At 36.7% G+C, this 25,960-nt stretch overlaps 1 protein-coding gene across 3 annotated transcripts in view; it reads left to right on the top strand.

Annotated features, from left to right (window-relative positions):
* Positions 1-25,960, top strand: part of IFIH1 (interferon induced with helicase C domain 1) — a 56,727-nt gene that overhangs the window by 12,599 nt on the left and 18,168 nt on the right. For all 3 annotated transcript variants that reach the window (XM_040475201.1, XM_040475202.1, XM_040475200.1), the window contains exons 3-5: positions 1,074-1,220; positions 14,734-14,838; positions 20,032-20,252. In XM_040475201.1, coding sequence (XP_040331135.1) covers positions 1,074-1,220; positions 14,734-14,838; positions 20,032-20,252 — 473 coding nt within the window. The remainder of the gene's footprint in view (positions 1-1,073; positions 1,221-14,733; positions 14,839-20,031; positions 20,253-25,960) is intronic.

The raw sequence follows: 25,960 nt of genomic DNA, 5'->3' as shown, positions 1-25,960 counted from the left end.
GGAGAATACTATTACCTATTACCTAGGGCTACTTTGAGGATTAAATGATTCAACACTTCTATCGCACTTATATGATAAGGGTAAAATAAATTGATTATTATGATTATGAACCCCAAACAAAATGTGTACCTGCAGACATTGCCAAGTCATCTAACAGAGTCCAAAGTCACAACAATTTTCTTTAGGAAATTCTCCACACGCAGACATACTTTCTTTAAGATGGGCTAATCCAAAACGATACTTTAAGCAATTTTATTTATGGGATCAGTCTTCGCTGATAGATTGTAGCTTCAAGAGGACAGAAACTCGATTTTTCTTTGTAGCTCACGTAGTCCCTTAAGAAAACACTCAAAACATGTTGGTTGAAGGAAGGAAGAAAGGCCGTTGGGAGAAATGGAGGGAAAGAGAAGGGAGGGATACAGAATATTTCATTGAATTCCTAAAAAATCTCCAGATATCCAAAATACATGAATTTAGGCTGACATTAAAGCATATGTACATCTCATATAGAACACATAGCGAGGGAACAAAATGGCAAGAGCGCAAGCTAAAGAAAACCACCACCAAATTTGCATTTTCATAATTCAGCCTTAAATATAACTTTGTATCACTGCATCCGTGGCTTACCTCCTACCAGTAATGGTCAGCTAGGACATCATCATGCTCTTTTTTGTGACTAGCATAATACTTATTTTACTGTCTTTTTAGATGAAATTTAACCATTAGAAAAGAATTACTCACTGTGTCCACATTAAAAATAGAAATACTGTATCATAACAAAAAATATGTTCCTCGCTTTTCAAAATGTCAAAGTATGAAAGTATATTCTGGCAAATTTCTCCTAGAAACTTCCACTTGGTTTTTACAATAACAATAACAGCTATTTATATTGTGTAGAAACTTGCATTACCGTACAATTTACGTTCTGTTTAGAATTCCAAAGTACTTCAGTCTATGCAGGTAAATGCCTATTCGGAACTCCTGTTTTGTTTTCAGGATAGCAATCACAGTTATGCAGACTCTATAAAAACTTGCATTGCACTATTGTTTACAGTCTCATGCTGTATTCATAGGGACTGAGAGTTTATCACAAGAAGATGGCCCTGAAGTTAAAGAGGGGGTTCTTGTAGCCACGGGTCAGCTGAGTCCAGACAAAGAAGGTCGGGACACGGAGACTCACTCACTGGAATCGTCTTTTGCGGATCCTTGTGTAACTTCAGGTATTTGGAACCTGCACACATTTTACAGCATTTTACTAATTACGACTTCCAGAAACAATCAGTGGGTGGATTGATGACATCACGATCTGTTAAACAGAGGGAGAAAATTCAGGCTTTGGGGTTTTGCAAGCATTTTTATTAAAATCTTATTTCTAGACAAGATTACATTTTCTTTGTGGCTAAAAATGTTTTCATAACTAATGCAATATTAATATGTGATGAATATGAACACATTTGGTTCTAATTTTGCCTTACAAGGTATCCATGGTCTTTGTGATGTGATAGGCATTTATAAGCATACCTTATTTATAAGCATACCTATACCTTATTATAGTTCATAGTTTTTCATAGTTTTCAAATACTTTCAAATGTATGAATTAGTTTGATTCATCCAAAGCTCTGAGAAAGTAAAAGGCCGTTCATTATCTTTTTCTTATTTCATAGACTGGGATGTCTCAGAGAGGTTCAGTTTTTGTAGACACCAAAAGCAAGGCTGTAGAAAGGCAGATGAGGGGAGGCTAAACTGGGGTTGGCTTGATTTGCAGTAACTAATTGGTGACAGAACTGTTTACCGCCATGACCACCTTTCTGATATGAGAAGTCACTGGAACAATAATACCAATTTAATTACATTTCCTTCCCTAATTTTCTCACGATAGGAAGATCTTTCTCCCTTCCCCTTTCCCCACCTAAGGGCCGCATTCTATTTTCATAGGAAATAGTCATTTAACAGAAACAATTTTTCAGGATCTGTAGTGTGCTGGTAAATGTTGAACAAGCAAGTGTCTGGGAAGAAAGAAGGGAAGTCCTGACTTGTAGCATTTGCCAGTCCTCACAGGGCAAATGCTCCCACTAAAGCTGGTGTCAAACCTCCAACATCATGTCCCTGAGTTGAGAAGAGAAAAGAGGGAGCTCACCATGGTGTTAGCATTTCCAGGATGCAGACACGAGGGGCGTAAACAGCATCAACGTCACGGATGATAGTAAATTTCAGGAACACGATAAGGAAGTGATGAGTTTTAAGTATTCATTACCTTGATTTCAATACAATTTATTTAATTATACATTTATATAATTCATTTGCTAATGTTTATGTATGTATGTATTTATTTCTAGAACTTGAGGGAGAGAGGGTGTGTGCAAGCAGGGAAGGGGCAGAGAGAGAGGGAGAGAGTCTCAACCAGGCTTCAGGCTCAGTGTGGAGCCGAAGATACAGGGCTCAACCTCGAAACCGTGAGATCGTGACCTGAGCCGAAATGAAGAGTCAGTCGCTTAACCAACTGAGCCACCCAGGTGCCCCTATATAATTTAATTTTTAAAATGACTGTGTTTGACAGCCTGCTCACAAAATTCCTGAAGATTTAACAATTGGTTTTTGCGAGCCCGTTTAAGCTGACTCCATCACACCACTGCAGAGTTCACTATTTTTTCTCCATTTTTTAAAAATAATCTCTAACCCCAGGGTGGTGCTCGAACTCACAGCCCTGAGATGAAGAGTCCCATACTCCACTGACTGAGCAAGCCAGGTGCCCCCCAAAGTTTACTATTTTCTACTTCAGAAAAGTAATACAGTTGCATTGCAGAATACTTGGAAAATGTGAAAACATACAAGGAAAAAGTCACCCATACTGCAGCAATGTAGATCTATTACTCTTAACATTTGGGTTATCTATCCTTCTAATCTTTTTACATAAGTGAATGTTTTATACATGGTGGCATTTCTCCTGTGTTCCTAGGTATTCTTCCACAGCCTGGTTTTTAGTGACTTAATAATATTTCCATTTATTGGATGATTTATAATTAATCAATCAATCGTTAAATATTTAGGATGTTTAAAAATCTCTACATTGTGAACAAGTCCCTTAATATCTATGTTTCAATTTAATTCCTTTTTTTAAATTTAATTCTTAAAAGCATATTACATAACTGGAATTTCTGGATCAAATGATCTCTACAATATTAAAATGCCTGATACTTAATGTCAAATTACCTCCAGAAACTTGTACCAAATTACATGTTCTTTGGGAGTATAAGAGACTGTGTATTGCCCTGATGTCTCTTCTACAAGAAGAGGTAATTCAAACTTTGCCAATTTGGTATCTTGCTACTTGAATTTGAATTTTTTGATTTCCAATGAAAAGCATTTTTATAAGTTTATTCTTTTTGTTGTTGCTAATTGCCTATTTTTATGTTAGTGTATTAATATTCTTCTTGATGGTTTATATGAACTATGTGAAACATGTAGGATAGCAATCTTGTCATAAGTAGCACGAGTGTGTATTATAGTTTCCCTGCTATTCAAGCTTGTGCCTTGTTTATAGTTTTTTTTGTGTTTTTTCTTCTCTTCTCTTCTCTTCTCTTGTCTTCTCTTTCTTTCCTTTTCTCTTCTCTTCTCTTCTCTTCTTTTCTTTTCTTTTCTTTTCTTTTCTTTCCTTTCTTTCTTTCTTTCTTTTTTTTTTTTTAATGCAATGCTTCTCAGGCTTTCCTGTGTGTCTGAATCACCTAGGGGAGCCGGTCTTACTGAAATGCGTTCTGATTTAGTAGGTCCTGTGTGGGGCCTGAGATTCTGTGTTCCTCACATGCTCCCAGGTGACACTGTACTGCTGGTCCTGGACCACACGTTAGGTAGTCAGGCTTAATATATAGAATAGCAAAAACTTGAATTCTAGAGGGTTTTTTTTTTTTTTCATTTGAGCAGCTGCACTTTCTTTCAGAAATCATGATTTGATAGGAATGCCAAAATGTACTATCTGAATGTAGGTTTGTCACATTTTAACATACTTCCTTGGTAGGCTACCTGACGTCTCCGTGGGTTACTGGCTACTTTCTAAATCCACACTAGAAAGAATCAAAGACAGGACTGAAGCTGGCAGACGATCCTGCATCTCAAATGCGAGTTTTTCATCAAAGGTTGCCAGCTATGCATCTCATCAGCCTGTAGTTTATGTATCTACAGAGGATTCTGAGTCTCAAAGTGAACAAAATTAAAGGCAAAACTTTAAAATTTTTCTATTTTCTTAGTTCGTATAAAACTTTAAGTTGCATTTTGTGAAAAAATAATCTAGAACGTAATAATGGCCTTAGGGGACAGAAAGGGTTTTTTTGTGTGTGTGTTTGTTTTGTTTTTTACCCCTCTTGTCTTCCCTCTCACCCTCCCTCCCATTTGATCTCTGTACCTTTTGATTCTTTCATGTAACAAATATTTATTTAACTACTATCACGTGCCAGGCATGCAGTGTTCAGTGTTTAGCACTGCAAATACCGTGGGGGAACGTAAGAGAGGTGGGCTTCTGCTCTCATGGAACGTTCAACTGATGGGCACGTCAGTCAAACTGTAGCCACTATATGGCTGCACAGTAAGTGCTAATAACAGTCATACAGTAAATGCAAGTACAGCCTATTAAAACATGTGCTAGTCTGAGAACCTGTGAAAGTATAGTGCGCTAACAGTGATCTGACGACCCCACCCAATCCACAGACTTTAACGACCTTCAGGTCTGTAGGATCCTTATGCCGTATGGATTTCCCTGTGCACATGGGAGCAAGTCAGTCCAATCCATTCTAGCCCTTTTCAGAGAAGTAACGAAGGGTAATTTATTTATTAAAATGTAGTTCCTTAACCTTAGGCCTTAGACACCACTACTCATAGATGCTATGGATCATTCCAAGTGTGTGTTTATTTTCTTATTGCTCTCCAGAACTAAGATGACGGATATAAATAACTTTTAAAGTACCATTAGCCCAAAGCAGCTACTGATGTTTTTTTTGCTTCAAGTTTTTGTTGCAAAATTTACGGTAGGGAGATTTTGCCTATCCTGTCATCCCTTCGTAGAGTTAACAATCAAAATAAAGGAGGAGTTATCCCATAGTTTCTGATATGCATTTGCATAATTTTGTTTTTTGTATTTTATCGATACTGGTAATGTATAATCTTTATTTTGAATTCTAATATATTGGATTAAGATTTCATATACAGCTCAAATATAGTCAATGCTACCAAAGTAGCATTGAAAGAAACGTATTACTTAAGCTGCACACATTCTATAAATATGATTTTTCATATGCAGAAAGAAAAAATGTGACTTGAATTATCTCTAATTTTAAATTGACTCCTCTAATTTTTATTTCTGAACCAGTTTCTAAAATATTTTTTCAGTGCATAGTCTTGGTGCATACAAATGGTAATTATTTATAGCTTCAATGCAAAGATTCCTTGTATGTTGTTTGTTAGCCCTTTTTACTCCTTGACACACCTGACAGGGTGAGATCTACTACCGCTAGGAACGGTAGCCCACCCTGAAACCAATTTGAATCCCATTTCTCCTTCATCCTTGGGGTGATGTATCAGGATTCCCTAGTAGATGGCTCTGGAGAGTGATTTTGTCCTGACTCCACACTGGGGGCTGGCATTGTTCTTCCTCCCTCCTTCCAACTCTGTGCTTCCCATTCAAAACTGGTTAATAATTGAGATATACCAATTTTTAAAATTTGCCTTCTTCCAAATTAACCCAATAATTTCAAAAGGATATTTGAATAGTTCTCAGACTATGAGTAGAATTTTAATGCTGGATGTTATAGTCCTGCTTTCTAAAGTCACTGGCCATCTCTCATAACGAGAAAAATATTGGAAAACCCCCAACTCCCAAGAAAACATCAGAGGAACACAAAGCCCACGTTCATTTTCTTCCATTGAAAATATTTTAATTATAGAAAATACAAAGTTAGCTGGATTATTTTAGTTCTATAGGCTTTCAGTAAAACTGGTTGTACAATTTTTAATAGTCTATTTTTAATAGTCTTTAATAGACTGTTTTTAATAGTCTGCTGTTACTGCTTTCTCAAAACAAGCACGTGGTTCTTCTACACCGACCTTTACATTATACTATTTCAGGAATTAATGATCTATAATAAAATAAAAGTAAAGAAAATGAGATTCAAAACAAAATAAAACGCGTATTTGTAATAAACTTACTTTTATGCAGAATTTCACATAAAATCTCCCAGACTTCTTTTATCATTCTGTCTTGGATCTTGGTTAGGAAAACTAGAAAATGCCAGTACCTCAGGTCGGCCAGCAGAGGGCGCTTTTACATTAAAAAGAGAATGGGATTCACTGTTCCAGTGTGGAAGATTATAATGTAACTGTAGAATGTGCCATGTGTGAATATACAGTGCGCATGACTGTGAATGCATGTGTATATTTTGATTTATATATTCGTTCACGTGAAGATTTTAAAATTCCACCCCAGCTAATGAGCTTACCAACCTGCTTGTTTTCAGACTTTAATACCTTCTTTTTCATATTCCCCCATATGTTCCACTCCTTAGGTTTATCCGGTGACATTATGCTTTGGAATATATTGTGGATATATTTTGCATAGATCATGTTCTGTAGGAGGGGTTTAAAAATTGACCTTTATAAAACAGCCTCCTTCTCCCTGGCCCAATCTGTTATAGCACTTTTTTTTGTTGTTGTTTTGTTTTGCCTTTTTATAGACCAAAGTCCAATCTTAGATTTGGTCTATACTAATTTCTGTAAAAATGCCACAAAATTTATCCTTGCACTTGAGGACCAGAATAATGTTTTATGGCACCAGCCTCTAGAAATTTAGAGATTTTTAGAATCTCTAGAAAAAAAAAAATACCATATAGCATTTAAGACCTCAGTGGAAAAGATGATCGATAAAGCAACATACAATAAGATTGTGTCAAAATAACCCACACTATTACAGGATTGGTTTGACTTCAGATAACTATCCTTTACTTCTATATTTTGCTAAATTTAGGTACATTAATTATTAGAATTAGAAATACTACTGAGGCAATCTAAAAGGCAAATACTAATTTGAGCTGAGAGAGAGAGAGACAGAGAGAGAGAGAGAGACAGAGAGATGCTGTCCCTGCTGATGTTAGTGTTTGCTAAAGGTTAATATGGGTTTCTATTTTATTTGAAACCTACCTGGAGCTATCTAAGTTACTTATATGACTTCTAATCGCTTAATAGTTCCACGAGGGTTGTTGTTCATATCTCAGGAATGAGGCCATAGGTATTTTGACAGAAAGGCTATCCCTGGTGTGCAGCTATGACATACTGGATTTATTTTCCTGACATCCTTTCATGGCTACAAACCAAAAACTTTTTTTTTTTTTTTTAGCATCGTTTTAACAAAGGCGGCGGGTTTTATTTCAGTTTGATGCTCGGGCCTTACCTTCTCTATTTAGCATGCGGATGAAGACAAGAAGCCAGAGAGTGAGCTCGTCAGGTCTTGTTCCCGAGAGAACCGAGTCCTGGGGGTATTGCCTTCACCCTCAAAGAGTTTAGAACCCAGTTCCAGAAAACAGTTATGGCCCCCCAAAGAGAAACAGTTATCTGTCCAGAGCGAAAGAGAGAATGTGTTCAGGGACGAGGAGGGAAGACTTGGGAAGGAAGGAAGATGCAGAGACAGCCTCCCCGAGGAGGAAGGCGAGACCTCCGTTCATCCAGTTCTGGGTTGGGTCTGTGCACAGAAGCGGCAGGCCGCATTTCAGACCGCATGGGCACTGTGAGCAAGAGAGTAGGTGTAGGAAAGTTCAAAGTATGTTTAGGGTGAGGGGTGTTAATAATGCGGAGGGCTCTGCATGTGTGGGAGCAGGGCTTGTGGGGAAAGTCTTCATACTGCTCAGTTTTGCAGTGAATCTGAAACTGCCCTGACAACAAAAGTCTATACAAAATGAATCTAGCTGTAGTAAACACAATAAAATTCTATAACTATGGATGTAGGAGAATAATTCAGTTAAGAGGGGAGCATTTGTGGAGGAGGGTGGGTGAGATAAGACTTCTTATATCAATGAGTGTTAATGGGTTTCTCCATAGTTTTTATAAATGATTTTTCTAAGGCAAAAAAAAATACTCTTACAAGTTTATCATTCATCGTTTGGCCAATTATGAAATATTAGCACAATGCACGCCTGATCGTTTTAGATGATGTTTGTGGGAGAGTCCTTAATCGGAGGAATGAATCCTCTGGGTAGCTGGAACCGGCTCCCACTGGCTTGCACGAGCCAGATGCACACATCTCTTCTCAGCTCCACTCTGTGACATCATGCTGGGAGCTTGAAATCAGCCCTGGCAGGAATATTTACACCATGGAAATTAACAGACGCTTCTATATCGTGGCTTTTCCCCCCAAACAGCTGACCATTGAGCATTTATCGGGACAACCTTAAATGTATCTCCCCATACTTTCCTCACATTTGCTTAAGCCTGCTTAACTTGAATACTTCTTCCTAAGGGGTGCTTACCAGCCGAATTAGTTTCCAATTCATCTTCTAGCTTGCCATCCCTAAACCTTGTTACTGCCAAGACTTACTTCCCATGTGGTCATCTAGCTTTTCACTCATAACTTTTTCACTCTGGGACTTTTTGCCTCTGTTACTGACTGGCAGTGAATGAATGGGTCTGGTGGATATGGTTATCCCCACAACCCTGTATTTTAATAACTGTCTTTATATATTGAGACTCAAGTCCAAAGGCTAAAGGGTCTAGATGATTTAAGCCAACACTATTACTTACACACAATTCAAATGTAATTCTGACGGAAACATTTCGGCAGTATAAATTCTATAAACAGGAGCAAGGAGCTCCGTGGATAGCCATGTGGGCCTGTGGCTCTAGGAGAGTTTTTTTCTCTTTGGGGAACTCATTTCCTAGAAGCTTGGATCCAGGAGAGAATATGCAAGGTGGGTGGAGGTGGCTTCTCTCCATTCTGCGGGAACACATGTTCCCTGGCACGGAGAGCAGAATCTGACAGACCAAAATGTGAGCGTGTGTGTGTGTGTGTGTGTGTGTGCGTGCACACACACACACACGCACAAATCCATATACATAGAGCTGAAAATAAAAGTCATCTATTTCCTCTCAAAAAAGATTAAGGATAAGTTATTTCAAAAGAAAAGGAGTGTTTGAGTGTTAGGATACTTTGCATTTTAGAAAAAAAAAAAAAGACAAGAGGTCTTAGCAATGTGTCTGATCCAATTATAGGAGCCCACAGAAAAGCACAGAGTCAAAGGAACCCACAGTGGGAGGTGAGTCCAGAATAACTTTATTGGTGGTCTTGAGGGGTTTGGCTAGTATAGCTCCTCAAAGAAGAGGAAGGGAAAAGAAAGAAAGTGATAAAGGTTCATCTTAGTCCCCAGTGTACACATCACAAAAAGCCTGCTTTTTCCATATGGGCAATACTCAACTGTTGTTCATTTTTAAGTACCAGTAAGAGCTATTGAAACAGACGGGACCCTGAGAGAGAGAGAGAGAGAGAGAGAGAGAGAGACGGAGAAGAAGAAAAGAAAGAAAGAAAGAAAGAAAGAAAGAAAGAAAGAAAGAAAGAAAGGTGGGAGGGAGGAAGGAAGGGAAGAAAGAGAAAAGAAAGAAGTAAAGAAAGAAAGAAAGAAAGAGAGAAAGAAAAACTAAATAAGTATTATTAGTAGTATGAAAATAAACACACTTAGGAAGCCCACGCAGTAGTTTTGGGCATGCCCATACATGCACATGTGTTTAAATCTTGAGGGCTACTCTTCGACATTCCAGGGTGCGTGGGTTATGAAACCAGGCAAAGGGGAAGAGCTAAAGAGGTGAAGCTAAAATGCACCACAAGGTCAGAACTACAATAAACATCAAAGTACTGTGACAAGTGAAATTAGATTATTTGCAGACCTTGTAAGCACTACCTCTCAGGGGGAATGGGATCTGCTGGTGCCCTTCTTCCTCAACGAGTACAGGCCCTGGCCCCTTGCACTGCTTCCTGCTCTAATACAAAACCACTTTTTGGCAAAGAGAATGTATGACAGCCAGGGGTAAAAAAAAAAGCGAAGTATTCTGTGGGGTGAGAAACACATCTAGATTGAAAATGGGGGGGGGGGGGGGGGGGGGGCATTACCTGTCAGGAATAGAAGTAAGAACCAATCTGTATCTTACCTAATGAAGCTTAGCCCTTAGGTTGAATAAACAATATCCTTACAAATTAATTGTTATAATAGCACTGGCCAGTAGAGGGCATACTTTACATTGAAATAGATCTAAAAAGGCCTTCAACCGAGAGGTTTTTTTTCATATGAATTTTTTTTTTAACTTCAATATTTTTGGTTCTAAATGGTTTAAAAATATTTTAAAGTATTTAAAGTCTAGAAGATGTTAAATGTGAAATTTCTCAGATTCCAGGTAATATTTCTGCTTTATTAGTAAAATATTCAAGTTGTGATTGCAAAATGAGGCATTTTTTCCATGGCTTATGGACTGGTCTTAGGATCATTGTACTCAGAGCTGTTCTTTTTTTGTGCTGTTTACAAAGTTATTACAGAAAATCCTATCTTTTAATTGGATGAGTATCATTTTCTTTCATTCCAAAAAAGTTTGATATAAATAACTGCTTTTTTCTTTTTTTTTTTTTAACAGTTAGGAATTACCAACATTTTCTAATCTGTTTTGTAGCCAGCTTTGATATTTTCCCTAGAGGAAATGACAGCTATATAAAAGTTAACTAAACTTATTATATAATGTAACTCCAATATTCAAAAGCCCATTTAAGTAGCAACTTCATGAGAATTTAAGATTTGTTCCTCTTCAAGATTCATTTCCTTTATCTAACATAATCATTCTCAAAATAAATGAGAAAATAGAAACTACTATCTGTATTTTAAAATTTTAAGAAAAAAAAAGGTTAAGTCACTTGTTAGCAGTGGCTGAGCTCAGATCTGGAGACCGATCTGTTTGACTCCATAGCACATGTTCTTTTCATGGCAACACCCTGCCTCCAATTGACTACTCTATTTTATCTGATCTATTTTAAAATCATAGACACATGACTTTACTCATCAGGACATAAGTCCAGATTGACGTACTGTGAAAAGTACGAAAGATGAAACAAAATAATCCTATATAAATCAATTACAGGAATTCTTGGCTTATAAACTCAATAGCTTGGTTTAATTTTGGCATCACACAATCACTTGATCTGACCTTATGTGTGTGTGTGTGTGTGTGTGTGTGTGTGTGTGTGTGTGATTTTTTTAAACATGATTTCTCTTAAGTGACTGCAGGAAGAGAATCTCTGGGAAAGGCATTTTTAATGTTATGGGAGTTTCAATATATTTTCTTTTATTGTTCAAGTTATTTCCTCTAGTACTTCTCTTTCTATGAAATAAAAAAATATATATCAAATGCATAAAAATTCGCTGCCTAGGAAACAAAATTATTTTTGTGTTGAGAAAGTAGAGATTTTATATATCCTCAAAATGACAAAGAAATAAACCTCTATATATTCACTTTCATTTTCATAATTATCTACAGCAGAATTATTCCAATTAATTTTGTTTAACAAGGATGGAAGTGTTCCTCTTTTATATATGTGCAGAAAAGAAAATTTCAAAAATAAGTGTGGATGTTTAAATGTAAAGTAAACGAAAGTCTATCGATGAAATCAGAAATGTGAGCAAAATAAAACGATCTCTCTAGCTTTTTTTCCCCTTGAGAAGACAAACTGTTTCAAGATTGCTAGAAAATTCGACGTTACAATGAAAATGTCTATATGCTTTAAAACGACAACAAAAACCAACTTTCATTTCACTTAACACTGTTAGATATAGGATTGTTTGCTTGTTTACAAAGCTTCACACAAAGCATGAGCCATTGCGTGCCATCAAATAAAAAGCACTTGGAATAGTGACTGGACTCGGATCCAGAAATTGGGGCCTCCTAGCTCGGCCCCATTATGGCTGTGTGGTCAGGATAAATCATTTAACTTCTCTGAGCCTTGGTTTCTCATCTATAAAACTGAGGTGACAATGGATATCTACCACACAGAATGTTGAGGTTTAAAATGTAATTTACATCTGTGAAGGTACTGAGCTCAGTGTTTTCTTAACACACTGCAGATTTGTTTGTTAAGATCAAAATAATCCAGGTAACAAACTTAATTAATAATACCCTATTTGGGGTCACAACTTTCTTTAATATTTACAAATTAATCATGCACGTTGTGTTAAATAGCTTCCCCAAACTTACATATGTTAGAACAGAGCTTGGGGAAAACTTTGACTTTACATATACACAAAAGAGTTTTCAGATTGTTGTTGAACTGCTAATGATTAGAGAATCAAATGAAAATCAAGTGCATTACACTTAATGGGAAACAAAGATACAGGGTTAATTTTAGATAACACTTGTTAGTATTTTTCGGTATTTTTGGTATTATCTTCGGTTCTCAATACCCTATTTAAAACAACAAATGAAAAGCATGTCAAAATTTACTTTTTTGCTTCAGAAATCCTAGTCTGTATTTCTAGATCTAGAATTATCCTTGCAATGACATTTTCCCCATCTCATTTTACACCTTGCCTTTTCCTTATAAATCTTATTCTCTTTTCATCAGTACATCTGCCCCAAACGCTCTTCTGCTTGACAGTTCTATCCCACACTCGCCTCTAAGCTTCTAACAAGGCATACCTCTGGGAATTGCAAAGTGCCATATTTAAAATCTCTCAGTGAGATATACAGGTTTTCCCGTGTAGTCATAAGGGATTCCTCAAATCTGAGTTTGAGAGCTAATCTACGACAACTGGTAGGCACAGTATTTTCAAATTAGTATATTTGTGTTGTGCTAATATACTTAAACAATATGCGTGTCCGTTGAGAATTTTTCCACAAATTCCTTATCAGCTTTCTTTGAACTTAAAAAAAAAAGATATCTTACATATTTGATTGGCATCAGTTATAATTCCATTATATTTCCCGCTAACTAGGCTTATTGGAAGGGAGATGTCGCAGATGTCGTAGATGCTCAATGGAGTACTAGTCAGCAATAAAAAGGAACAGATTAGTGATATGAACAACAAGGATGCATCTTGAACGTGTTAGGCTAAGTTAAAGAAATCAAACAGAGGCTACGTATTGTGTGAATCCGTTTATATGATTTTCTGGAGAAGGCAAAGCTATAGGGATAGAAATTAAATCAGGGACTGCTAGGGGGCAGCACGTGGAAAATGAAAACAAAGGGGTTGAGGGGACTTCTGAGGTGATAGAAAAATCTTGATTGTGATGATGGTTGCAAAACCATATACATGTGTCTGTGTCGACAAACTAAACCTACCTAAAAAAAAAACCTAAAAAGAATGATTTTTATATTATCTAAATTGTACCTTAATACACCAACTTAAAAAAAAAACTGGTTAAGGAAAAAGAAGATACTTGTAGTTTTGAGGAGTTGTATATGGTCTTTTTCCAGAGAAATTTTATTGATAATATACTATGTGTGTGTTTCAACGGGTTCTGTTACTAGCCCTAAATGGGTGGCACTCACACTAGTTTCAAATAGCTAACGGCTACTTTATGTAATTCGTTTTGTGCATTTGGGAGCTTTAGCATGAAGTGATAATTATGCAACAAGTATAAATATTATGAAATGCTATTAGTTGTAAGAAGAACGGTATTTAATGGAACTCCTGCCCTAATACTAATCAACAACTTGATTTTTATTTCATTTTCCAATTATCAGCACTGAAGTTGCAGTGGTAAGAGTTTATTGTGCCTAATATTACTTACTGGTTATCAAATTCTGGAGGGTGAATTGTACTAGCCCCATTTTAAATGAGGGCAAGTTAGGCTCAGAGCAACCTCAACAGCAAATTTCACAAGTCCTGATTCCAGGGCTGACGTTTGCTGCCATCTTTCATTTACTTTTCCCAGCTTAGCAATAGTTCTGATCCCTGTGGATAAGATGGCATAAATCCTTGGCAATAAACTGTAAAGAGGGAAGTCTTCCCTAGAGGGAAAAAAAGATTTTCCAAAGGAATTGATGCTGAGTACTGAAAACCAAAAATCGGGATTAACAAGTTAAGGGAACGCTCTTGACATTCATCCTCATGGTGACTTTTTGATGGAAGCTTAGTTTAATTGTAGTAAAGGAAAACATTTATTTCCAGCCTCACAGAAGCTTCCATTACAACTGCAGTGCCAGGCTTTAATGATATTCTTTTTGAGCAAATTCTTTGTGAGATTTTGAAGTAATGTTTATCGCTGAACTGTTCTTTTCAGAACCAATCAATAGAACCATGTGGTTTATCAATTCTTTATCCTTTATTAATTCCCTGCCATATTATGTTAAAATAACTCGGTGGTTTCTGTGTAGTACTTTTTGTCTCAATGCCACCATCAAGCCTAGATCTTCTCTTCTTGCACAAAACTTACATGGTGGGGGGACATCAAAAGTCACACGTGTTTACAAATTCGTATTTGCTCTCGAATCGGATGTATGATACTTCAAGTAGGTATATGTGTTTGATTCACTACCCGACAGCTGCTCATCCATAGTAGACTTTTTAAATGTTGCGTGCCAGGAACTCTTACCTTTTATTCATAATTGTCTGGGTGTGCCTTTTCCACTTGCATTGAACTGTATGTACTGTGTGCTGTAGAGGTGTGCAGTTAAAATACGTTTATTCTCAGAAATATTTTTAAAATATTTTAAAATGTTTTCCTTTGCAGAATCAGACACAAGTTTGGCAGAAGGAAGTGTCAGCTGCTTAGATGAAAGTCTTGGACATAACAGCAACATGGGCAGTGATTCAGGCACCATGGGAAGTGATTCAGGTACTGCCTAACTGTTGTGTAAACCTTAAAAAGTGTGAAATAAGACGCCATATAGTGGAAAGCATGGGGGCTGTTCATACCCTCCCTAATGTATTTATGCAATTAAAGCAATTCTTTTCTCCAGTTGAAGTAGTTTTGGAACTTTGCCATTCACTTTCTTCAAAAGTACAACTTATAAAAGTCTTAGAATCAAGCTCTCTAATTTTTGATCCAGTACTTATCTTTTTGGTGTCGATAAGAATATGCATATGCCACCTTCCATAGAATTATGTCATCTATTTTATTTATGCTGTCTGTTTCAGTTAATTTGACTGCATTTAAATGATGTATTCAGTTTGGTACATGTGTTCCAAACCTTATTTTTTTTAATTAAAATACTTTTAAAATAAATCCATTAATACTGTCAATAAGATGATGGTGACTCTGTAGATTAGCTGCAGATAACAAGAGTCCTTTTAAAATGAAAAACTAAAAATGACACGTATAGTTAAGAGAGTTTCAGTTTCCCTTAATATCTCTTGCATAGGAGTGGAGTTTGCAAAAACACTTTTGTCACTAAATGAGAACTTTATTAGGTGTTTCCCTAATTGCTCCCTCTATTAGCTGGTAGCACACCAGCAATGAACGAGAGCGCCTCTTCTCAATGCCACACTTTAGCAATACTTCCTGTTATCAGATTGCCTAAATGTTGTCAGTCTGGTCAAATTCATATCGCTTCTTTCTGTTGATTGAATGTGCAGTTCCAATGATTACTACTGAACTAAAATGTTAACATTTTCTAAGAATAGGTGATAGATCCTCAGAGATTTGTTATACACCTCTCTATATTCGTCTGGTGTTTGAAGTATCTCACAATTAAATTAACAAATTATAAACAAACAAAAAATGCTTTGCAATGTGGCCAGCTAAGAATCGGTAGGAAATTGGCAAATTCAGAAACACAAATTACTTTTGTATTCATTTGTTTTGTGATTGAGTTGTAGAAAACACTTGGAAAATGTTGTGTATTTCAGATTACCCTGCATTGTCTGAAGAATTATAGAAATTTAGCTAGAATAGTCCTGAAGGGACAAAATCATTTACATGAAAATGGTCATCTGCTCTAAAAGCTTTCCAAGCTTTTAAAGGGTTAATTCATTTTCTGTTCACTGCAGGCAGTGTTTATTAAGTTATTGCCCTATGCTTAGTTCTGTGGATTGTATTTGAATTTTCTATACTTGCTATGCAAACAACTGTTAGATTTAATAATTAACATTTCTATTAAATGTTATTGCTGTTAGAACTCAAACTGTGCTCTAGCTAATATTTAACATCTTTATGGTTGTTTTAAGCTTCTGGACCTCATCCTAATTTTTGTTTGTCTAAGTAAGGGCTTTTCAACAATATTCATTCATTCAATAAATATTTAATGGGCATCCCCTATGTGTTGGCCATTTTGTCTATTTAGAGCTGTTAGCAAATGTAACTATTTACTGATTTTCAGTCCTCAATGTGGCATGAAAGACGTGATAAATCTGAACGCAACCTACTTTTAAAAAGCAAATACATTTTCAAAGGCAAATACATTTGAAGACAAACTCATTTTCAAAGGGCACCCATTGAAGTTCTAGATGGGGTCAGTGCTTAGAAATGAAGAATTACTTCGCATAGTGGGTAGTAAAATTCTGAATTTATAAAATTATGAGATTTCTTTCCCTCAGGTGTATCGTGTAGAGTGAATTAGAAATCAGTTCAAAAAAGGTTTAGATAAATTGCAAATTGGTAAACATACATTTAATTTCTAAAAAGCATCACAGTGTTTGCGATTATATCTTAACCTTTCAGGCTGACAGCAAAGGGACTCTATTTCATATGTCCTTTGTCCACCTTCAACAGTTACATAATGGGACATAAGGCTCATGGATGTGACCCAATACCATAACATTGTGTTCCTTTGTGGAAGTATTTCATCATAGGAAAACACGATTAATAAGGCTCCTAAAGTTTAAGTATTCTAATTATGCTAGGGAAAGCTTTTTTGTTTTTCTGTTTCTCATTTTTAGAGAGATACACTGCATCTCACAAAGTGGCAATGTTTTTGGCAATACGCATTGGCCTGATATGTAGAAAGTATTTCCTTACTATTTCGAGGTAATACCTATTAATATTTGTCCAGCTGGAATGGCGTATTTTTCCGTGGTTACATACTATAGGTAAAGGAATACTTTGTCGATTTCAAACACATGCAGTGACAGACCTTTTCTCTCCAAGAATAACTCAGCTGTCAAAATCAATGTGAGAATGAAATGTGCCACATGGTGTAGTTCCAATAAAATGTTATTATTTAAGTCCTATTTGATTTTATTTTTTGACCATTTATATGGCATAGTATAATTTCAAGGTCTTCAATCAATATTTGTTGTAGAGGAAGGGCACAGTGTTATTCAAAGCTTGTGCATATTTTAAATACCACATTCATTATTGCATTTAATTGATTTTGCTTTTCAAAGCAAGCCAAAAAGAAACAAAAAAACAAACAAACAAAAACCCAAACATTTCTTTTATAAAGGAAATTGGCTCCTGGCTCCTTGACACCCGCCCAGTTCTCTCCTTCTGGTGACAGAGAAGAGAAAATTCTCTTTTCATTGCTTATGTGGATAAATTCTTCCATCCCTATGTCAGAGGATGTGATAAGGCAAGAATCAGGCTGAATATTTAGCACTCACCAGCTCTTCTTTGGATGCTGTTCTCACAATGAATCCAACTCTGATTTTTTCCATATTCACTCTGTGTTTCTCTTTTAAACTTGGGGCTACCCATCAAGTTTCCTAGAGTTGACTCAAAAGTATGGAAGCTAATAGAGCTATCTGTCTAATAGCCAGACATTGTTAGTGGCCGCAGCGTATAGTGCTTTAGACCCTGAAGTCCTTGAAGACAAGGACTCCATTCCTGGGGCTACATGGCACATAAGAGCCACCTAGTGAATAATTACTGCACAATGAATTAGTGGTGCATGATGAGGTAAGTAGCAGGGAAACATCACAACTTTGGCTCTAGAATCAAATCTTGAACATGATAGTCCTTTTAGCTTCCTAACTCATCTTACATTTTTCAGTATAATAAATAGCTAGTACGCATAAGCGGCATTGATGTTGTGCTCATTTGATAAGTTTTAGATTACTTGGGAAAAGACAGAAAATTGCTCTAATTTCTCTTTTTAATTTGTATCACCCAAGGATATAGTAGGAAGTGTGAAAAATAAAAAGGGGAAATGATTAAAGAAGTACATTTAACTACTACGAGGGAACCAGAATTTTATTATTTTTAAAAATCCATGCAAAAATATACCTGGAGTGAAATTAAACAAAGGGAATCTGTTAATATCTTTTAATGAATTTCCTAAATTAAATATCAATTTAGCAAAAGTAAATAACTGGATCTTGGTGTTAAATGCAATTTAAAATACATCTTCCTTTGCAAATATTCTTGCTCTTTTGGAAGTTAGGTAATCAATGCTGGTAATGTAGGTAGAATGGTAGGATTTTGATAATCTATAAAAGCCACTTAGAGAAGTAATGATATTCTTAAATAAATCTGAACCTTACATAAATGTACTAGAAGATGAATCATTATGATTGCTGTAGAGTTCAAAACAAGCATGGAGAGCAAACTTGTAAGTGCATATTTTTAAATGCTGGTGATCTTAAATGAGTTTCTCCTGAAAATCATATTAAATGAATCGGCAGATGATCCAATGATAACTTAAATGTATTGCATCTTTGTTTACTCATCCATACAGAAGACAAATTTCCTGCCAGGTTAGTAGATGACTCTTACTAAGTGGTATTTGGTGTGAATTTTCCTACCTATGCAGATAGGACTATCACAACAAGTTAAAACCCATTTAAATAGAATCATCCAGTTGCTGAAATGGAACCATCAGCAATTTTTGTGAAGTTAATGGGATTATGTTGGTTTAGTTTTTTTGCAATCATTGATAAGAGAAAGAACACTTCATGTGTAATGAAGTACTAAGTGCTGTCATTTCATTTTTTCCTTATGACTATATAAAGCATAAGACAGGCTTTTAAATTGATATAATATTTATTTTACTGCATTCCACATGATAGGTTATACATTTTTAGATCTTTTTCCCCTGGCTAATATAGATAAATCTGGTCACTTTTAAACAAAACATGTTTAAACCAAGATATGTTATAATGATTTTATTCTAATGTTCAAAGAATTAATGTATATTAGTTCAGAAATTTTAAATTTTAAATTTTAAATTCAGAAATCTATATTAACTGGACATATTTTTTTATGTATTGCCTTGTGAGTTTCAGGAAAATACAAACATGTGGAGAATACATATAAGGAAGTGATAAAGACCAAAATTCAAAACTAAATTTATCACAATTCAGTTCAAACCAACAAAATTATTTTTCATCTTTTAAAGACAACCTATCAACTAAAGGCTTGCATGGAAAGTTTTTCCCCTTCACCCTTGTTTAATCTAGCTACCTCACATGGCAAAAATAGGATTTTTTTTTTTTTTTTTTTTTTTTGCCATTTTAGAGTTTGGGAATAGATAGATGATAGATAGACAGACAGGCAGACAGACAAACAAGCTCTGGGATATTTGGTTGTCAGATAAAGTTTTTCAAATGAAGGAAAGTAGTATTAGCCATAATATCTTCTTTGCAATTAAAGGTAAGGGCTGGGGAGGGGCAGATACAGAACAAAGAGAACTAATGACTCCTGCTTTCCCAATTCCTTTTGATTCATAGGTATAAAGTCTAAAAAGAAACAAGTAGGGCATAAGGGCTCAACAAAGAATTGGAAAGTCTGAGCCATTAAGAACTGTTACTGCCAATCCTGTGCTACAGCCCTTTCTGCAATTTCCCCTGGCTCTGCTCACTCTCTGAAAAGACTCTCCCCTGTTCCCTCCCCTCCCTGCCCACCATCCTGTTCATTCCCTCCCCAGGAACCTCCACCCCCAGGCCACTTCCATGGTGGAGTGCCTGGTTGTATCCTGCAAATGCCAAGAGAGCTGACACCCATTTGGTATGGAAAAATAGAAAAATGGATTGCGCTGGACCACACATGAAAGGGAATTTAAACCACAAGAAGCCTATGTTCGGTTTTAGACTTCCTAGCGTTAGTTGTTTTATTGCCCATTCCCTTACTTTTCTACCTTTTAATTTCCTTCAGAGGAAGAAAATGTGGCAGAAAGAGCATCCCCTGAGCCAGAACTGCATCTCAGGCCCTACCAAATGGAAGTTGCCCAACCAGCCTTGGAGGGGAACAATATCATTATATGCCTCCCTACAGGGAGTGGGAAAACCAGAGTGGCCGTTTACATTGCCAAGGATCACTTGGACAAGAAGAAAAAAGCAGCTGAACCTGGAAAGGTTATAGTCCTTGTCAATAAGGTATTCAAATCGCACATAATACAACTGTGTTTATTTTCACTTTATTATTCTGACGCATTTGTAAAATGACACTATAACAATGGATCGCGCGGATTTAGTGTAATTAAGAGTAATCTTTTATTTTACTTTATATCTTTGCTTTTACAGTTAAATGATATCTAAGTTATTAGCTTTTAAAATGATTTTGCTTCATAAGACCAGAGCAAAGATCAAATAGCTGTTATTTAGGTATTAAGAATACATTTACCCAGATATTCTTTAAGGTTAACTGGCACTAATTTAAGTTATCACTGTAGGTGGACATGAATGACCTCAAAATATTACTGGAATCTAGGATCAAATATTGTTTTTTGAAGTCTCCTTAACTGTTGGCCCTTAGTTAAAGGTAGTAAATCCTCCTTATCCAGAATATGTATAATTTATGTGAAGATAAAGAGAAAATTAAGTGAATATCTGGCTGATCTAAATCAAGTTAAAAAGGAAAATAGATGACTAACTTTCAATAATTATACAAAGATGCTACTTGAAATGTAACTGAGGTTTCCCTCTAGTAATTTATGTCCTGGGATATTTAAAGACCAATCTTCGTAAACAGGTATAATTCCCCTTTACGATAAAACAAAATCTAGTTTTTTGAGCTTTATTCAGATAAATGAGTTTATTAATTTATTAATTTGCATATTGAGTGGATTAATTTTTACTTTTATGGAGTAAAATTGAGTATACATTTCCATGGCCAAAATAGTCTTTTCTCTATTACTTACAATAACTCGGTTTTCATCATGACCCTTACCAAAAATATAGCAACAGACTATACAGCTTTCCTGTGTTTTTGGATTTCTGTTACGCTTAAAGTTTTAGTTGCAACCTGCTTTTCAGTACTGAAGTAACATACTCAGAATCTATGATCTGAGTAATTTCTATCATGTGGTTCCAAATGCATTCTATATACATCTACTAAGTCAAAAGATCTTTATGCTTAAATGACTATTATTAGAATACTTTTATTTCTTTTGTGACAATAGTGATGCACCAGAATTTATTTGCCCATAGCTTTTCACGTAGTGCCTTTATTAAGGACATTATCTTTTGGAATAAAAGGAATCTAGCTTTGACTACTACTTCTTCCTACCAGTAGTTTAACCTTGGACAAATTCCTAACTTCTCTCACTTTAGTTTCCTCATCTGTAAAGCGAACAAAATAATAGTACCCTATACAGCCGCTCTGAAATTTAAATTAGATATCTGTCTAAAGCCTAGGAATGATTCAGTGAATATTAGTTTTTCTTCCCCTCCCTCTTCCTCACCTCCAAAACTTGGTAAATGGAACTTCTTAACTAGTTGAACAGGGTCTTAATGCCAGGTTTGGAGAAAAAAACAGAGTTAACTGGATTTGAAGATACTTCAGCTGGAGTTCTTGATACCATTTGAATATTCTACAGTTTAATTTCCTCAACCTCAGCCTCACCATCACCCTCCCTACAGTCTCTCCTTCCCTCTCTATCTATCTCTTTGTTAGTTACACCACCTCCTCCAAAGCATGAAGCCTCAACACCTAGGGTATATTTTTGATTCCCTTTTCTTATCAGGCCACAGGGTCATAAACTATTAGAGCTGAAAGAGAACTTCAAGATCTAGTGCTTATCCATTGCAGGGTGGTTCTCTCACCTCTGCTGAGTAAGCTGGAATATCCAGAAAGTCCCCATTTTAATAAGATAGCTTGATCCATTCTTTGAATAACTGACTCAGAAGGAAAGCCCTAGCAAAATCTGTTTCTCTAGAATCCACACTCATTGGTTGGAGTTCTTTCCTCTGTGATTATACGCAGTAAGTATTAATTCTCCTGCCTTGTGACTGCCCTTCACATAGAGAAGGCAGAAATGTGGTTCCTGTGTCATTTTTCTTTTGATTCCCTGGGATAAATATTCCTAGTCCTTTTAACTCTTTTTCATATAACATGGTTTCCAGATTTTTCATCATCCTGAGTGCCCATCCTTTTTGAGACTTCTTAAAATACAGTGTCCAGAGTTGGGCAAAATACTACAGATACGGTCTTATCAGTGTAGACAGTAAGCCCATGTGACACGAAGCCATGAGCAGGTTTGCCTTTATCACCGGTGCCGGCACCCACAGACTCATCTGGAGTTTGCCATAAACTAAAAGCCTCAGTTTCTTTTTGTCCAAAAATCTGTTAGACTAGAAGCCTTTTAAGTTATTTTTGTGCAGTTAATTTTTTGAGCCTAAATGTAAATACTTAACATTCGTTTCTTCATCTTCTGCATGTTGACTGATCATTGCAGGTCTCAGGGTTTTGTATGCACCTAATGTATCTCCTTCTTATAATGACTAATGACTCCCTCTCAGTGCTGTATGCTCATCACAAACCATTCATCTCATGCAACTAGGTGATTCTTATGAATCCACATTTACAGCCATGTTTGAATGTTAAATTATCCTCATTAATTATTCATATTCACTGCCCTGTTATGTAGACATTTAAGGACATAAGTCTAATTCATCATCTGCTTCTCTATTGTTTTTCCCTAAGAATTACCAGAAATCCCTCCACTGGTTCTTCCATATATGTCATAATTGTTTACTTTATTACCCTGTTTCTTTCCATTTTAAAGGCACATGAGCTTCAGTTCTTTTTGATCGAGTCAGGAAATCGCTAGTTCCGTATGTCAAATAAGCTTAGTTCTGTATTTGACCAAATAGATGGTATTATCACCCTTGATCTGGAAAAGAGAAATCCTGTCCCCTCTAACACCGTTTACTTTCATCTCCCTGCCTCCATGCTTTCCAAAGTTATCGCCTTCAAATGCAGGGAGAAATGAAAACACCACCTGTGTTCCCAGACTTTCTATTTCCTATCTAGGGCTTCAACATCACGAGAGATAAATCCCAGGTTCCTTCAGATGCTATAATACAGCCCCATATGATTCAGCAGAAGTGGGTAGCAGTTGGGTTTGATTAGTCTTGGCAGGCACTCTGTCACATCTCAGGAAAAGGCTCCAAGAGGACCACACACCTCCCAATTAGCCATGTCAGACTTGCATCTGGCTTTCTCTGTGTCCTTCAGTAGGAAGTCAATGCCACCCAGAGTGAGTATCAGGACTTCCAACACCTGCTACCTCCTGTGAAAACTTATTTTTGTTCTGTAGACCAGAAGATGCTTCTTCTTTGAAAGTTCTTGACTCATCCTTTACGGGCAGAACCCCAGGTCGCTTTGTCACCCCATGGTACAGAGATTCTTAAATCACTCAGCAGCATGAGGGTGTTTAAAGACAAATCAAAGGCGGATCCTGTCCTCAGGAATCTACAATCTAAGAAATTAGAGATGTGTATTAACAATATAATAATTAATATTGTATTGCACTTGGTGATACAATATTAATTATTTTTATCATACTTCATTAAATCCACACAGGTACTCTGTGAGGTAGCCATAATTATCCTCATTTTATCCATCAGAAAACTGAGGCTCTGAGGCTTTAATTAGTCCATCAGGGATCATCCTGCCAATAAGTAGCAGAGCTGAAACTTGAATCCTTACCTTCTGAAGCCAACTGGCCTTCTTTTTTCACTCTACAGCTAGAATAAAAGGATTAGCAAAATATCAGGAAATTTTTATGAGTTATGAGTACCCAGAAAATGACAGCCTCTATTTCATTTAATTTTCACAACAACTCTACCGTAGGGCTAACATTATCCTCATTTTACTGATGTGGAAATTGAGATGATTCAGATGATTCAGTAACTTGTCCCAGGTCACATAATAAGCAGATCAGAGCTGACTTTCTTTCCTCTGGATCTTACTATCTCCTTCCATTAAGCTTAATTTCCATTCTCTTCTTCAGAATCTCTCTTACTTCCTCAGATCATTTCCACTGTCTCATATAAGTAGAATGAAAAGGATAGTTCTAGAAAAATGTATCATATGTGTTTGTGTAAGTGAGAGAAGAGCTGCGGTTCTCAAATTTTAAAGCCTTACTGTCACATGAGAGGCTTCATATAAGCGCAGGTTTCAATGTTTTGTCCCCAGAGATGGTGCCTAGATTCAGTAGTTCTTTGGTGGGGCCCAGGAGTCTTCATTTTCCAAATCTCTCAGGTGATTTTGTGGCAGGTAGACCAGAGACTTTTACCTTGACAAAAACAAAAACAAATACTAACGGAAAGTTTCTCTTCTTAGTCTTTTCACCTTGTGTTATTTTCTTCCACTAACCAAACTTGGTTTTTGATTTTAGGTCCACACTGTTTCCTTAAAATTCATAGATTCCATTTTAACCCCTTCCCCCTCCACATTGACTCTTGGACAAGTTCATCATTTCTACTAAATAATGATACAAGACAGTGTCATTACACTGTTCTCAGCCAGGGGTATCAGCCAGCCCTCATTTTACACATAAGTAGGACTCACCTCAAGTAAAAAAAGATGAATAACACATGTTCTGCAGACCAATAGAAAGATAACCATTGATCACATTATCTGGTAATCACATTATGAGGAATATAACGCTTATTCTTTGATGCTTGCCCTTGAAACTCTTCCTGCCAATTCCCTATTTGCCACACTGTACATCCCTAGGCTTCCATGGTATAAATTCTCCTAGCATATAACCTTCAAGATGGCCTGGTTATTCCTTTCCCTTGATCTAGGAGGTATTCTGAATGATGGGCAGTGCGTAGCATTCAGGTATCAACTCAGTCACCTTCAGCAGATGCTATGACATATGGAGAGCCAGCTGAAAGGATTCTTTTTTTTTTTTTAACTACCATGCAATAAATCTTTTATTAAAACTTTCACCAGGTTCGGCTGTTACTGAAACTGGTAATTTCTAAACTTAAATTGGGGCAGATGGCTATAATGCAGAGTGATGCCATCATTGGGCAGTATGAATGCAAGACTGAAGAATTAATAGCCACCCCTTAAACAGAGGACCAGATACAGGGTTGACACTTTCTGTATGTTGTAGTCAGAAAGAATGTGGCCATCTTCCAGCTCCTTGCCTGCAAGGATGAATCTTTGCTGGCCGGGGGGTTGGGGGGCGGGGATCCGGGTGCCTTCTTTGTCCTGGATGTTGGCATTCATGTTCTCTATGGTATCTGTCACTGGGTTCCATATTCTGATCTCCAGATGGTCTTTCAGGTCAGGGTCTTCAATTTTTTTTTTCAACGTTTATTTATTTTTTGGGGGACAGAGAGAGACAGAGCATGAACGGGGGAGGGGCAGAGAGAGAGGGAGACACAGAATCAGAAACAGGCTCCAGGCTCCGAGCCATCAGCCCAGAGCCTGACGCGGGGCTCGAACTCACGGACCGCGAGATCGTGACCTGGCTGAAGTCGGACGCTTAACCGACTGCGCCACCCAGGCGCCCCCAGGTCAGGGTCTTCAAAAGAGTGACATGTTGACCAGCTAGTGAATGCAACGATACTGTGAATTGCCAATTACACTGAGTAACCTCAATGCCAGCATACTCCCACTCAACAATGTCAGTCAAGTCTGAAAGATTTCCACTTATTTTGCCAAGCCTGTTTGCTTGTTTGTTCTTTCTCAGCCACCAAAGCCATTTTAGTGGTCTGCCCCTTCACCGCACATCTGCTCTCCTAAGCAATGTCTTACCTCCTCAGTTTTGGTTCTCTGCTGTCTTCAATTTTTTAGGCATATTGTCTCTGGCCCCATCCCAAAACAAACAGCAGGAATAAAT

Source organism: Herpailurus yagouaroundi, unplaced genomic scaffold (genome assembly GCF_014898765.1).
Source record: "Herpailurus yagouaroundi ecotype Mexico unplaced genomic scaffold, PumYag 140, whole genome shotgun sequence".
In the NCBI taxonomy this organism is placed as follows: domain Eukaryota; kingdom Metazoa; phylum Chordata; class Mammalia; order Carnivora; family Felidae; genus Herpailurus; species Herpailurus yagouaroundi.
The sequence above is the reverse complement of the archived record's forward strand: the minus strand, read 5'-3'. Positions and strand labels throughout refer to the sequence as shown.